This window comes from Diospyros lotus, chromosome 14 (assembly GCF_014633365.1).
Source record: "Diospyros lotus cultivar Yz01 chromosome 14, ASM1463336v1, whole genome shotgun sequence".
NCBI lineage: Eukaryota > Viridiplantae > Streptophyta > Magnoliopsida > Ericales > Ebenaceae > Diospyros > Diospyros lotus.
Window position 1 is genome coordinate 720505 of NC_068351.1, and position 13140 is coordinate 733644.

The 13140-nt window shown below is 38.6% G+C and overlaps 2 protein-coding genes across 2 annotated transcripts; one reads left to right on the forward strand and one right to left on the reverse strand.

The window, feature by feature from the left end:
- Window positions 1-70: 70 nt before the first annotated feature.
- LOC127790865 (probable protein phosphatase 2C 65) lies at window positions 71-5302 on the forward strand. The gene is made up of 5 exons (XM_052320591.1): window positions 71-2971; window positions 3380-3685; window positions 3772-3889; window positions 3978-4201; window positions 4637-5302. The coding sequence occupies exons 1-5, from the start codon at window positions 2456-2458 to the stop codon at window positions 5027-5029; spliced, it is 1557 nt and encodes a 518-aa protein (XP_052176551.1). The 5' UTR covers window positions 71-2455; the 3' UTR covers window positions 5030-5302.
- A 344-nt stretch (window positions 5303-5646) lies between these two features.
- On the reverse strand, window positions 5647-7908 carry LOC127789625 (patellin-6-like). Its single transcript, XM_052318562.1, is given in 5 exon segments — window positions 5647-6140; window positions 6222-6363; window positions 6721-6845; window positions 6958-7466; window positions 7469-7908. Coding segments are annotated over 5 exon segments (1431 nt in total). The 5' UTR covers window positions 7863-7908; the 3' UTR covers window positions 5647-5879.
- Between the last annotated feature and the right edge of the window lie 5232 nt (window positions 7909-13140).

Genomic DNA, 13140 nt, shown 5'->3' on the forward strand with positions numbered 1-13140 from the left:
AGTTAATTTGATGTTTGTCCCCTGTAAATAGCCGTGCTTTGTCTTCTTCTTGATGGTTAGGTAGAAAAGAAGTACTAAGCAGGAGAACCCATAACCTTTAGCCGGTCTGAGAGAAAATGTGTTTTATCTCGGACAAACCTTTTCTAGAGATTTGTATATGATGAACTATGATGTTTGCCCTAGTTCGATGATAACCCGGTAATGAGAAATCAGAAGAAATGTCAATTTATCCATTCTCCCTTGTCATAAACGATGAACTACAACATTATGATGGCCGGAAGAACTGACTGCGAGGGCGGTGTTCTTTCACTGATACGGCAAATTGCCCGATCAAGTTCTAGTTTGGCACTTCCGAGGAATCTCTAGTCATGGGACGAGCGTTGCTTTAGATGATCCGACACTCAACGTAAAACTCATCGAACTTCACATAATAGGATAAGAGTTCAATACGTGGTTGTACCTACTATTATAACATCATAGTATTCTTAGAGAAATTTTCATTCTCCCCACACCCAAATAAATAGCCATCCTGCTTCTCATCTACTGCACGGTTTTGGGGCTATGCAAGTAATGGTTTTGGGTTAGGTAGTTGAGCTTTCTGAAGATATCGGGCAGATAAATGGACCACCCGGAAGAGGTGGGGGGCCAGGGGCTTGTAGTAGCCATAGCTTCGGAAGCTTCAAAAATGGAAACTTTATATGTAATATCGGCTAAAGGGTTTTTAAAAATTTAAACTTGAAATCGAAGTGGGTTAATTAAATGATAATTTTATTTGTACATTAACTTTTAACACTCACGGCAATGAAAAACATGGAAAAGCAAAAATAAAAAGAAAGAAACGTTCAATGGGAGTGGGGCTATAAATAGAAGAATTGTCAATTTGTGAAGATGCAATGTGGTCTTTTCATCACCATGCTCTTCATTAAATGCATGAAAATGCCAACAAAAATTGCATTATCCGGTGGGCAGTTGGGACCGAGATGTAATAGATTTGGCCTCATTATTGAAGCACGGTCTTCCCTTGAATCCAGGCTTTCAGATTTAAATCTTTAAAAGTCGATTACAGGGTTTTAGATTCATGTTTTTCATTCACTTCTGTTATTGTCAAAATAAAATAATTAAAATTTGTGAGGTGGGTCCACTTGAGTTTGGTGTCGGGTGAAATTGGGTTGCCGTAAGAGATGTCGCCTAAAGGGAGGTTGCCGTTAGGATGCTCATCGCAAGGATCTGCCACTAGCTCTTGCCATTAGGTCTCACTCTTGTCATTAGTTTTCGCCACAAGCTCTTGCCACTAGCATTCGTTTCAAGCTCTTGCCACTAGGTCTCGCTCTTGCCACTAGCTTTTGCCACAAGCTCTTGCCACTTGCATTCGCCACAAGCTCTTGCCACTAACTTTCGCCACTAACTCTTGCCATTAAGCTTTTGCCACAAGCTCATGCCGCTAAGTCTTGCCGCAAGATCTTGTCACTAAGCTTTCGCCACAAGCTCTTGCCACTAGCTTTCGCTGTAAGGTCTCGCCGCAAGATTTCGCTGCAAGGTTTTGGCCCTATTGCTGCTCAAAAAATGGGTTAGAAGGCTCACAAGAATCTTCCCGGCGAAGACCCTCCGATGCCAAAATCAGTCCCGAATCCCAATGACTATTCACAAAAATAGTAGAAGTGTATTCAAAGTGTCCAGATTTTACCAAAGTTGTAAGTCCTGTTCACTATCTTGTAGCTGGATATTTATAGGGCGCGATTTTTAAGGATGGCTGGTGTCGACACATAGCACTTGCCGAGTGGGGCTCTTTGGCGTTTTTGGAAGATGTACGTTGCCGCGAGGCCCTTGGGCCTGCCGCAGGGCCGTGCTGGTCGCAAGGCCCTCTTGGGCGACGCACGCGACAATGGTTTTGCCACAAGCAAGCTTGCGGCAGTGTGCCACAAACCCGCGGCACATCATATTGCCGCGAGCCCATCCTTGGTGACTCGCGGCAAAGTGCCACGAGCTCGCAGCTCAGCAAAACAATTGTCGCGAGCCACATGCTAGTTTCCGGTGCTCGCGACAATTTGCCGCAAGCTCGCGGCACATTGCCGCAAGCTTCCGTGCTTGCGGTAATGTGCCATAAGCTCGCGGCACATCGCGGCAGTGCTTTGGCAAAAAAATTTCTCTAAAATCTTTCGATTTCTTTGGCACAACAATTTCATTTTTTCTAAATCATTTGAAGCGTTCCAAGATTGAAATACAATCTGAATATAGATAAACATTATACGATATACACAGATATGTATATTCAAACAAGAGATATGAATGTTTTATCAGATCTCTAATAATATAACATCCAAGCGAAGATAATTATAGATATTTGTTATTCTTTACTAGAAATGGGTAAAAGGACAGAAAGGGTAAACAAGTATATTAGATAGGATAGGAGAAATAGGATGGTGTTACCGGAAAAAGCTCTGTTTTTTAACTTGAGATGGCCATTGGTTTATCATCCTTGGAAGGTTTGGAAGCAAGCTTTAATTCATTTTCATGGTGTCAAATCGTAATTTACATTCATTCGTTTTCATTTTCAACCTTTTTTTCAGTTTGTTCGTCAAAAACCTTTCTATTAACCAGCGCCATTGCCTTAAATTCTCCTCCGTTTTACACCCTGCAAGCCATCAACATCCTCTCCCGGGTCCCCAGGAGGACTCCCTCTTTCCCATCAGATTCCCGCTTCATTTTCCGGGAAAACTGTCGGGTCCCTGGCTCTGTGATCTCTTCTTTCTTGTATTGGAAAATGGGTGGGTGTTGTAGCGTCGGCGCCAGGCTTGAAGGGTTCACGGAGGAGGAGACGCCTTACGATGAAAAACAAAGAGGGGGTAGAGAGGTGGATGATCGGGTTAGGAATGGGGTTAAGGTGAGGTTGGAAGGATCGTCCAGGCTTGTATCCATGTTCAGCCAGCAAGGCAAAAAAGGAATCAACCAAGACGCCATGACCGTTTGGGAGGTATTGAATAACATAAAATCAATCTTCTTAATTTGATGCACCATGCATGCCCGTTTTAAGCTGTTGCATTTTATTTGTTTGTTTAAATGCCTATATGAAATGATGCCTTCGCACTGTTTGATGAATCTAATTGTGCATGGCTAGCATTAAGCAATTGTTCTGTTTGTTCATCCATGTGCTGCAAAGGGGTTGAGAATTACTGAAAAACTTGGTAGGTTTGATATTAGTTATATAAACCTTACATGTACATAGCTAAAAGCAAATCAAAATGAGTCACTATATTGGATCGTTGTTTGGTATGTTGTTGTTTCTTATTGCATTCTTGGAAGCATCATACACACAAATTATTGCCTAAAAACTAGTGAATGGGATATGCGTCTGATTGAACTTTTAGTTGCTTATGATCAGAATTTCAATGGCGAAAAAGATGCCTACTTCTGTGCTGTGTTTGATGGCCACGGCCCATTAGGACACAAAGTGGCACAAGAAGTTCGCCATTCCTTGCCAAGGAAACTGTGCTCGGTCTATAAACAGACACAAATCAACAAATCCAGCGGCAAAATTGATGCTAAAGACGATGAAAACAATCCATTCTTTTCTTCATGGAAGACCAGTTTAATACAAACCTACGAAGAGGTAGACAAAGGCCTGGATCTTGATGTTGCTCTTGATGCATACTGCAGTGGCAGCACCTCAGTCGCCGTGCTCAAACAGGTATGGTTTTGCAGAAATTTGTGTTAAGCAGCCCAGTTGAAGTTGCTAGTTGAATTGGGAATGTTGAGTGTTGATTCACTTTGCAGGGTGAGCATCTGGTGATTGCAAACTTGGGGGATTCACGGGCAGTTCTTTGCCGTAGAAATGACAAAAATCAACTAGTTTCCGAACAACTTACTGTGGATTTGAAACCAAATCTTCCAAGTAAGTCATTTTCTTCACTCCCACCTTAATGAAAATTTCCGAATGTTATGTCATTAGATTGAGACCCTCTTCTGCTGCTGCTGACCAGATGAAGCCGAGCGAATTAAGAATTGCGAAGGCAGAGTTTTCGCAATGGAGGGAGAACCAGAAGTCTTTCGAATATGGATGCCACAGGAAAATTGCCCCGGTCTGGCTATGGCTAGAGCATTCGGGGACTTCTGCTTGAAAGATTTTGGCCTAATTTCAACCCCAGAAGTTTCTTATAGAAAGCTTACAGATAAAGATGAATTTTTGGTGCTGGCAACCGATGGGGTAAGATTCGAAACTCAGGTTCTGCAGTAACGGTTCTGGCTATTTCCCATATGAGATATCTTCCACTTTGACTTGGAGGCACTGACATTGGTGGGACTGCACAGTTACTCTATAAGGGGCCATTGTACGAAAGAAGGTGGCTGCTTGCTTATAAGCCATATTTCTTTTATAACTTGCATCAGCACATCGGTGCAGCCACCCAGATGCAGGCGCTTCTAAGTCAAAGTGAATGATACCTCAAGCGGGACTCTACCAAAACTCAGACTGCATCACTGGGCTAATCAATCTCATAATGCTCTTTCTTTTTCTCCATTCATCGCTTCAACTGAGTCAATTTTCTCAAGTTAGTCCAATCAAGTTACAAGCATTGTGCTAGGAAGGTTCCAAAACATCAACCTTCTCGGCTTGAAACTGGTAGAGCTCTCCTGCGTGCAGGTGTGGGACGCTTTGTCAAACAATGAAGTGGTAAAGATTGTTGCTTCAGCAAAGAAACGATCAACAGCCGCCAGGCTGCTGGTGGACCGGGCTGTAAGAGCATGGCGGCACAAGTATCCGGCCTCGAAAGTCGACGATTGTGCAGTGATCTGCTTGTTTCTGAACAACCGGCCTCTGCTAACCAAATCAATGTCAGAAGCAAGCCGGTTCAGCACGAGTTACTCCGAGTTTGGAGCTCCCAAGAACTTGAGGACAGACGACGGCCTCGACACAGTCATAAACTGCGAGACTGGAGCTGGCCAGCCAGGAAGTTCTTTGAAGAAGCTTTCTCGATCAGTTAGTCAGGGAATTAGTCAAAGAAGAATACGACCAAGGGGGGTGTCAAATAGGTGAAAGAATGAACATTGATTCATTGTTGATTGATCCTACTTTCAGACATTCACTTGATTCCAGAGCGGTCTGTTCACAGAACCAATCTGTACATCGTTCAAAGAAACGTTTGAAGAAGCAGCGGCCTCTAGAGAAGGTAAATACTGGTAGTAGTGGTAGAAAATTTATAAAGAAGTGAAGCCTTGTTCATACAAATGTTTGCTTTGCTTTCTGTATCTGCTCTGAATCACCATGTTGAAGACTGGAATTTCCCTAATAAATTTGTTTAAACCCATTATTTTTGGCTACCCATCGCATTATTATTATTGACGAATATGTCGTGATATTGTTCACATTCCATGAAAAGCAGAGCACTGACACTAATCCCTAGGCCATCAGACAAATCAAATTGAAGAAAAAGAGAGAAAATGGCAGAGGATGATGATATCTGTCTACCCAGAGAGGAGAGGGGAGGAAAACACACACTGACGAAATCAAACATTTGACAATACAAACACGCCAATCTCACTTTTCAGCCAAATTTTCTCCCCAGCCAAACACCAAAAAGAAGACCAGTCAATTTCCACCCCCCCCGCTTTTCCCTTTCCCGCACCCCGAAGAAGAAGAAGTGCCGCGAAATCAGAGCACCCAAACAGCAAACCCAGATGTGTGATCAAATTACTAATGCTAAGCAAAGTAAAGCTGCTTTTTTTTTTTTTTTTTGGTGGGGGGAGGTTGTGTTTTCTGTGCTGATCGCTGAACAAAATGTAGTAATCCCACCATTTTATACACCATAATATTAAAGTCCACAAACAACGTTAACAAAGAAAAAGTAGACACAGCGACTATGCCGCCGGGGAGTTTTACTGAAAGCTTAGATAGCCGTGGATTTGCGGACCAAGTACCGGTAGGCGGCGACTTTCCTTTTCCGGGACGCGGAGTTGTCGACAGATAGCACCATTTTGCCGGCTTCCCTGGTGGTGTAAGAGTTGTGAATCGCCTCCTCGGTGGCGGCGATCTTCCTAGGCTTTTCCACAGCCACTGTGTAGCTGCCTTCCGACACCGGCAGGAACTCTGCGCTATACTCCAGGTTCCAGCCACCCACCACAATGTCCCATGTTATTGTTGCACCAGCCTAATTAATTACCAATAAATTCTCAGTTTCTAAACGAAACAGCAGAATTAAGAATGCTTTTAGCAAATGAGATATAAATACCTCAATGCCCTCGATTTGGATGTTCACTTTCTCTCCTCCTTTCACGCTGAACTCCGACGCCGGCTTTGGCGGACCGTTCTGCAGATCACTGGGCCGGCTTAGTCCACCGTACTGAACCGGAATGTCCTCTGGCCTGATGAACCTGGTCAGAAAAATTAAGCAAGCTGATGAAGAAAACAAGAACCCAGAAAGGATTGGGTCAAGTTTTTCATTACAACTATAGGACAAACACGGGGGACAAAGATAACAAAAACAGAAGCCAATTTTCGAGAAGCACACTGTCTGGAAATACAGGCATTAGCAAGCGACAAAGAAAGCAGAATCATTATGCAGCCAAATAAAAAATAATGATAATAATAATCATAATGTAAAAGTTTAGTACAAATTAATGAACAACAATCGCCAAACCCAGATCCCTAAACCTTAAAAAGAGAGAGAAAAATGTAGAAAAACAAACAAACAAACAAACAAACAAAGAATTAGCAGAGATTGTACTGACTTGTATAGAGTCTCTGCAACATTCCCTTCCTTAGAGATCACAAACTTGCTCTTGGTTCGTTGGGTCAGGAACGGACTGAACATTGAATACAACACGCTGAAGTACCATGGTACATTGATAAAAATCTGCTTTCACCCACCAATCACTGAATCAGGTTACCGATCTTTTTGTGTCGTTTCTTCTTCTCTTAATTTAACAAAAATAGTTTGAAACAGAGCACAAAGAAAAATGACTTACCTTACGGGCGACCATTTCAGGGTAATTATCTTGGAAGAGAGAGAGAATGTGATTGGAGGCGGCTCTGAGCTCTCGCTTGGGCATGTCCTTGAGATCAGTGACCTGAATGATGGAGTTAACCCCACCAGGTTTGAAATGCAGAAGCTTGATCCCTCTCTCCAGCACCTGAACTCTCCATTTCAGAAACTTCTGGAGCTTCTCATCGTCCCCGAAAACTTTCTCGTACCTTTCCTTGTCTTTGAAAACTCCGTACGCATTGTAGCAAACTGGGTGCCCTTCTCTGTCGTAGCCGTTCATGTAGGCCACCACTCCTTCCAGTTCCTTGAACTCCAAGTCCTGGTCGAGGATCTCGTCGGCTTCGAAGTCTTTGCGCCAAGCTAAACACTTCACCAGCATGTCGAAGGAGTCGGAGACTTTGTAGTCTCGGGCCCGGAGGAACTTGAGGAGGATGACATCGGCCCGGTCGTCGCCGTCGACGAGAGGGACGCCCCAGATGGAGGGAGGAGAAGCGAAGACGAGAGCTTGTCTTTGAGATTTTGGAGGGCTTTTTTCTCCGCCGGCTTAAGGCGGGAGACGACGTAGGTGTCTTCCCGGAAGGACGGGGTCCGGAGAGTGGTGGCCACCTCCATCAGAGCGGTGACGAAGCCTTTCTTAGGGGCCGCCGCCGGCGCTTGGTGTTGGGTTGAGATAGGTGATGAAGTTTCCATGGCGATCGACTGTTTGGCGAGATGGAGAAGAGAGAACGATGACGGTATCGTATGCAACGCACTGTGTTTGGATTCTCTGAAGCAAATTACAGAGATTGTTGCTGCAATGGCATTTGCAAAGACGGACAGAGACAGAGACACCAAGGCAGAAAGAGAGAGAGAGAGAGATGGAGAGAATGAGGACAGAGAGAAGACCATTAACGCCTGCTCCCGCGGCGTCTCTGTTCCCTATATAATACCATCTTCTAATCTCTTGTTTCTTCAATACCACATGACCAAACACTGAATTGCAAAACATAATAAATACACTCTAAAATTAACTTTATTAATAAAAAGTCTTCACTAATCCATCCCAAATATCTAATTTTGATACTTAAAATAGAATATTTATATATCAAAATGTTATATTTTAGTCCTTTTTGTTGAGGTCTGTTTGTTTGCCTTTAATTAATTACAAGACTTATCAAAGGTAATGTGTTCGGAAAGGCTGTTGCGATGGGCCCACGGGTTTCGTGTGCCGTTCACCGTAGCCCCTCTTTTTTAACATTTAATTTTCAGAATTATTAATCTTAGCGCCTCATTTTTCAAACACGAGTGTTTTGCGTGGGAAGGAGAAGGATATTATTTACCCCCTTCTATAAAATAAATAATACTAAAATATATTTTTCATGACACTTGTGAATTTATATATTATATATTTGCATTAATGTGACATGATAAAAAGTATTTTAGTTGTGAAAAAATATATAAAAACACCCTTCCTTAAAAAAGACAACTTATGTTCCAATATCTTTAAATTTGAATTTGAATTTAATTAGATTTGGACTTAAATCTCTATTTTTTCAAATTGGGTCATGATTTGGGATTTGACTGTTCATTCACATAGCCACACTATAACATTTTTTCCATCTCAGGGCATGTTTATGTAAAGAAACGAATTTCAAGAAACAAATACATTATTTTATTTTATATTTAATAACAAGAGTAATTTAAGTATCGAATGATATATCAGGAGATTGAGCTCTACCCTTGCAAGAAGTTAAGTAAAGTGTGGTTAAACCCAAGGTTGAGATACAACTTCTTGTGTTAAATTTTAACCATCATTATGACATAAAATATAATAATATATAAATATCACAAAATATGTCATAAATGAGTATGTGTATATATATGGTGATACTATTTTCTAGAATATTCTAAACATGTTTTATGTTAGGGCGGAACGTGAAATTAATTAAATGCCTTTCATTATTATATATACATACACATACATATATATATATATAACACATAATAAAATACATTTAAATAATTTCAGAGCTCAGTAAATTAATCATGCAAATATAATTAGTTAAGTTTCTTTCCATGACATTGAAAAGATCAACTCCTCTCCCATCTCGTAAATTTAAGTAAAAATTGCCAAATTATATAAATTATCTATTGGGTCATGAAGCTTGATGGGGGCAGACCAAAGGATAAAGTTACCTGTTTAATGATGTTTGGGGTAATTATAATGTTAAAGTGATCAGTGGTGACCTAAAACATGTGCCCATGGCCTCAATTAGTAGCACCCACTTCACTTCAATTAATCAAGGGATTGGAAATGGGTATTTCTGGGGATCTGAATATTTGAAAAGGGCTGCTAGTTTTGGGCAGTAATCAATCATGTTACCCATTAATTCAATGAGAAAATAAATAAATAAATAAAACTTTACCCACTAAAAAGAAATGTAAAAGAAAATAGGAAATACAGCCATGAAAACTAGAAAAGGATGGAAAGCACAAAGGAGGAGACACACATACAGATTAGCATGGAAACCTGTGAGAAATTATTGTTTAAAGGGGGAAAGAGGAAAGAAATTGAGAAATATAGGGTTTTGATCTTTAACTTTAGGATACTGGAATCAATTTTACTTTTTGACTTTAAGTGAACAGCCTGAGTTGATAAACTCCACTTTAATCATCAATCTGTCCCATTAAAAGGGGAGAAGCGTCCTAATGGTAATGGCTTCTATATACAGGCCTGCAATTAATTATCTGCGGCTAAAGAGATGCACGAAATCTCTGCCTTTGATGGGCAAGGATCCTGGTTATGGGGAAAATGATGAAAGTGCCTCGCCAAGCTAATCAAAATCACTGGCTCACGGCACCAACTGCTGTCCCATAATAGCGTGAATAGGTGAGGAAATTTGCTTTGCTTAGGGCCCCAAAGTTGTGAAGAAGCATGTGCAATGCTGCCTCAAATTTCAAACTTAGTAGGGCTCACTCAAATGGGGCGCAATTATTTGGTAGCTTAGCTTGTCCAGAAGATAGGAATCTGTTAAAAAGGCTTACCTTGATTGAAGATAATTTTTGCATTTATGGACACGAAACATTAACCCAAGTGACAAATATATTGAAAAGAGAAAAGGGTCAGGCATGAGCTGGTTAACTGTAAATGACTTATTTAGTTCACATGATTTGTTAATTATTAAGTACATTTAAACCCAATTTTCAATTTCCTCCAGAACTGCAGGCTCTGTGTGATGGGAGTAGGAACTGGTGTGAAAATGGGCAGTTAGAAGTTTGAACACTGCAGCATTGTTTGAAGATGAAAATGGTTAGTCTGTACTGTTTACACACCTGCTCTGAGAGCTCCAGACAAGAAGAAATCTTCTTGACCCTGGTGGTGGCTGATTCTACAATCACCATAAATTTGAAAAATTATTTGGTCTTCGTGGAGCCCTTTCATTGGCTAAAGCACCATGGGCTTTGGATTCTGATAGATAGATTGATTGATGCAATTAAGTTTGGTGCTGCAGCCTTCAGCTCCAAGTTCCCATGCCATGCCGTGCATGATGCAGCAGCACCCCCCACGAACAGCCATGCCTGTTGCCTTCCCTTCCCTTCCCTTTCTCTCCCCCCCAGAATCTCGCAGTTCTAACTTCTAAGCTACTTGGTACCTGCCTTTTATCCTATTTCTTCAAGTTTTACTGTAATTTTACACCATATTTAAAGCCCTTTCGAAAACCATTTCTTTTACCCACAAGAGTGATTATTTAATAGAACTGTATAGTGTTTAAGATTTAGAATTGTCGATTGTGAAACTTAATGCTATCTTGTTTGAATCTTATGTGATATTTCCTTATTGAGTCTAAGGGGATAGGTGCAACAAAAATGAAGCTCAATCATCAAACCAGTTTACAGAAACTGATTAAATAGGTGAAGTGAGGGACGATACTGGTTCTTTTTACAGAAAAAAAACCATCTATTTTCAAACTTGTACCCTCTCTCTATCAATGAAAAAGCAAAACGTCGCCTTCTTTTTCAATCCTTTCCCATCTTTCATGGTTGGTAAAAAACAATGAAAAAAAAAAGAGAAACAGAGAGAGGTCCTTGAGTTTGGTGGATATCAGACATGCAATCTTCTCCATACCTCAACTTTATGGTACATGTACAAAACTTAAACTAGGAGACTACAGCTGATGAAAAAGAAAGATGCCACTCCTCTTAGTTCCCTCAAGTGTGCAGCATTGGGGGCTTTTGTCCCTTAAATACAATAATAAATTGATTGGCTCAAAATATCATTAGCTTGATTTTTATAAGAAAGAGAATGATTAAAAAATAAAAAATATTTTTCATTCAAATATTTTGATATTTAAATTAAACATTAGAGACTTGAAAGCTGTATTAAAACTAATATCAGAGATATACATTTTTTAAAATTAAAGTTTATTTATAAAGAAATATAGGACTTTCCGAATTATACTAGAATTAAAATTATTTTAGATAATTTTTATTTTAATATTCTAAAACCCTTTCCCAATTAAAAAAAAATTAAATAGCGACTTACAATCTTCGACAGACAAAAATTGACTCCTAGTATATGTTCTCAACTTTCAACCATCAAGCAGTCTTTAAGAGACTATAGGTCTCTTAGCTTAAGATCTCTAGTAAACTATAATTTAAGATTTATGGTCTCCCAACCTTTAATTCTTCAGGCTTGTTCTTTCGTATGATTCTCCTAAAAGCTTAAAAATTGTAGATTTCTTAGGCTATGTTCTCTTTATTTTTTAATTTTTAATTTTGAGTTTTAAATTTATTTTCAGTTTTTAGTTTTGATAATTTATTTTTAAAAAATTGTAAACGCGTTCTCTTTGAAATTTTGAAAATAATTTTTAATAATATTTTATTTAATAAATTTGATTATTCAGTAAATTAGAAATATTTAATATTAATATATTATTAAAAATATATATACATTTTAAAGTTAATGAATTTTGTAATATTTTTTCCATTATAATAATAAAATATGAATAAATAAATATATTTTAAGTTTAGAGTTTATTTTGGATGAAAACACTGATAATAATTTTTTGTTATTTTGAGTTTTCTTTATAAATATTTTTTGTTTACAAAAATATATTTTTAAAAACAACAAAAAGAATTTATTTTTATTATTTTAAAAAATTAAAAATAACTTAAAAAATAGTAAAAACAACGCAATCTTAGTCTTTTGATGAATTTTTGCCAATAACACATCATCAGGGGCAATGTCCACTTTGTTCACCTAAATGTATTGGTGTTCATATTTGGGCTAAACTCATCCTCAATAAGTTTGAGATGTAATCTAAATTTACAGAAATCTTGAATTGAAGATCAAACTAATGTGGGCTTATTCTGATTGACCTTTTTTTTTTCCGTTTTCAACATAATTTATATATATATGTATTTTTATTTTTAAGTAAAATATTTATATACTGTGATTTTTAAAAAGATATTTTTCCTCAGAGTTAGATCATAAAAATTAAATTAAATTTTAACTATATTTAAGTTTCAAATTCAACGTTTGCTGAATTTCAAAATTGGATCAAGGCTATTGCTTTATGGGCCCGTATGCAGAGCCCAGCCAACAGCCCAAAGCCCAGCAGGGCCTATATATAGAATCTATCTGTCATTATTTATATATATAAACGTCCTAAAACTTAGGACTACTCCTCTAATCTCCATGATTATCCAAAATTTCTAGGGTTTTCCTAAGATAGACGACCCTACTCTACAAAAATTAGAAAATTAAATAAGTATAATAATAAATTAAATGTAGTATTGTATGCTTAAACAGGATTAATTATATTTGGGCTTACGGACAATATGTGGCATAAGGAGGGACGTACTTTGCAATTAAGATAATTAGTTGGATACAAATTTTAAAAAAGTGTGGCATCACGTGGCATATACTTTTTCAGTCCAAAAAAAATTCCAAGTGTGGCATCACGTGGTTTATATTTTTTTCCATTTAAGACGTGTCTTCTTATGATATGGTCAATTGGTGAAATATTAAGACTTTTAGGGGGCATCTATGTGCAGTTATAGGCATTATAGAATGGGTTTAATTTCTATATATTCAGTAGAAGATTAATGTAATTTAGTTTTATAAAATATTAAAATATTAATCTTAGAAAATTAGAGACAGATTGGGGGTAGATTTGGAAAATAA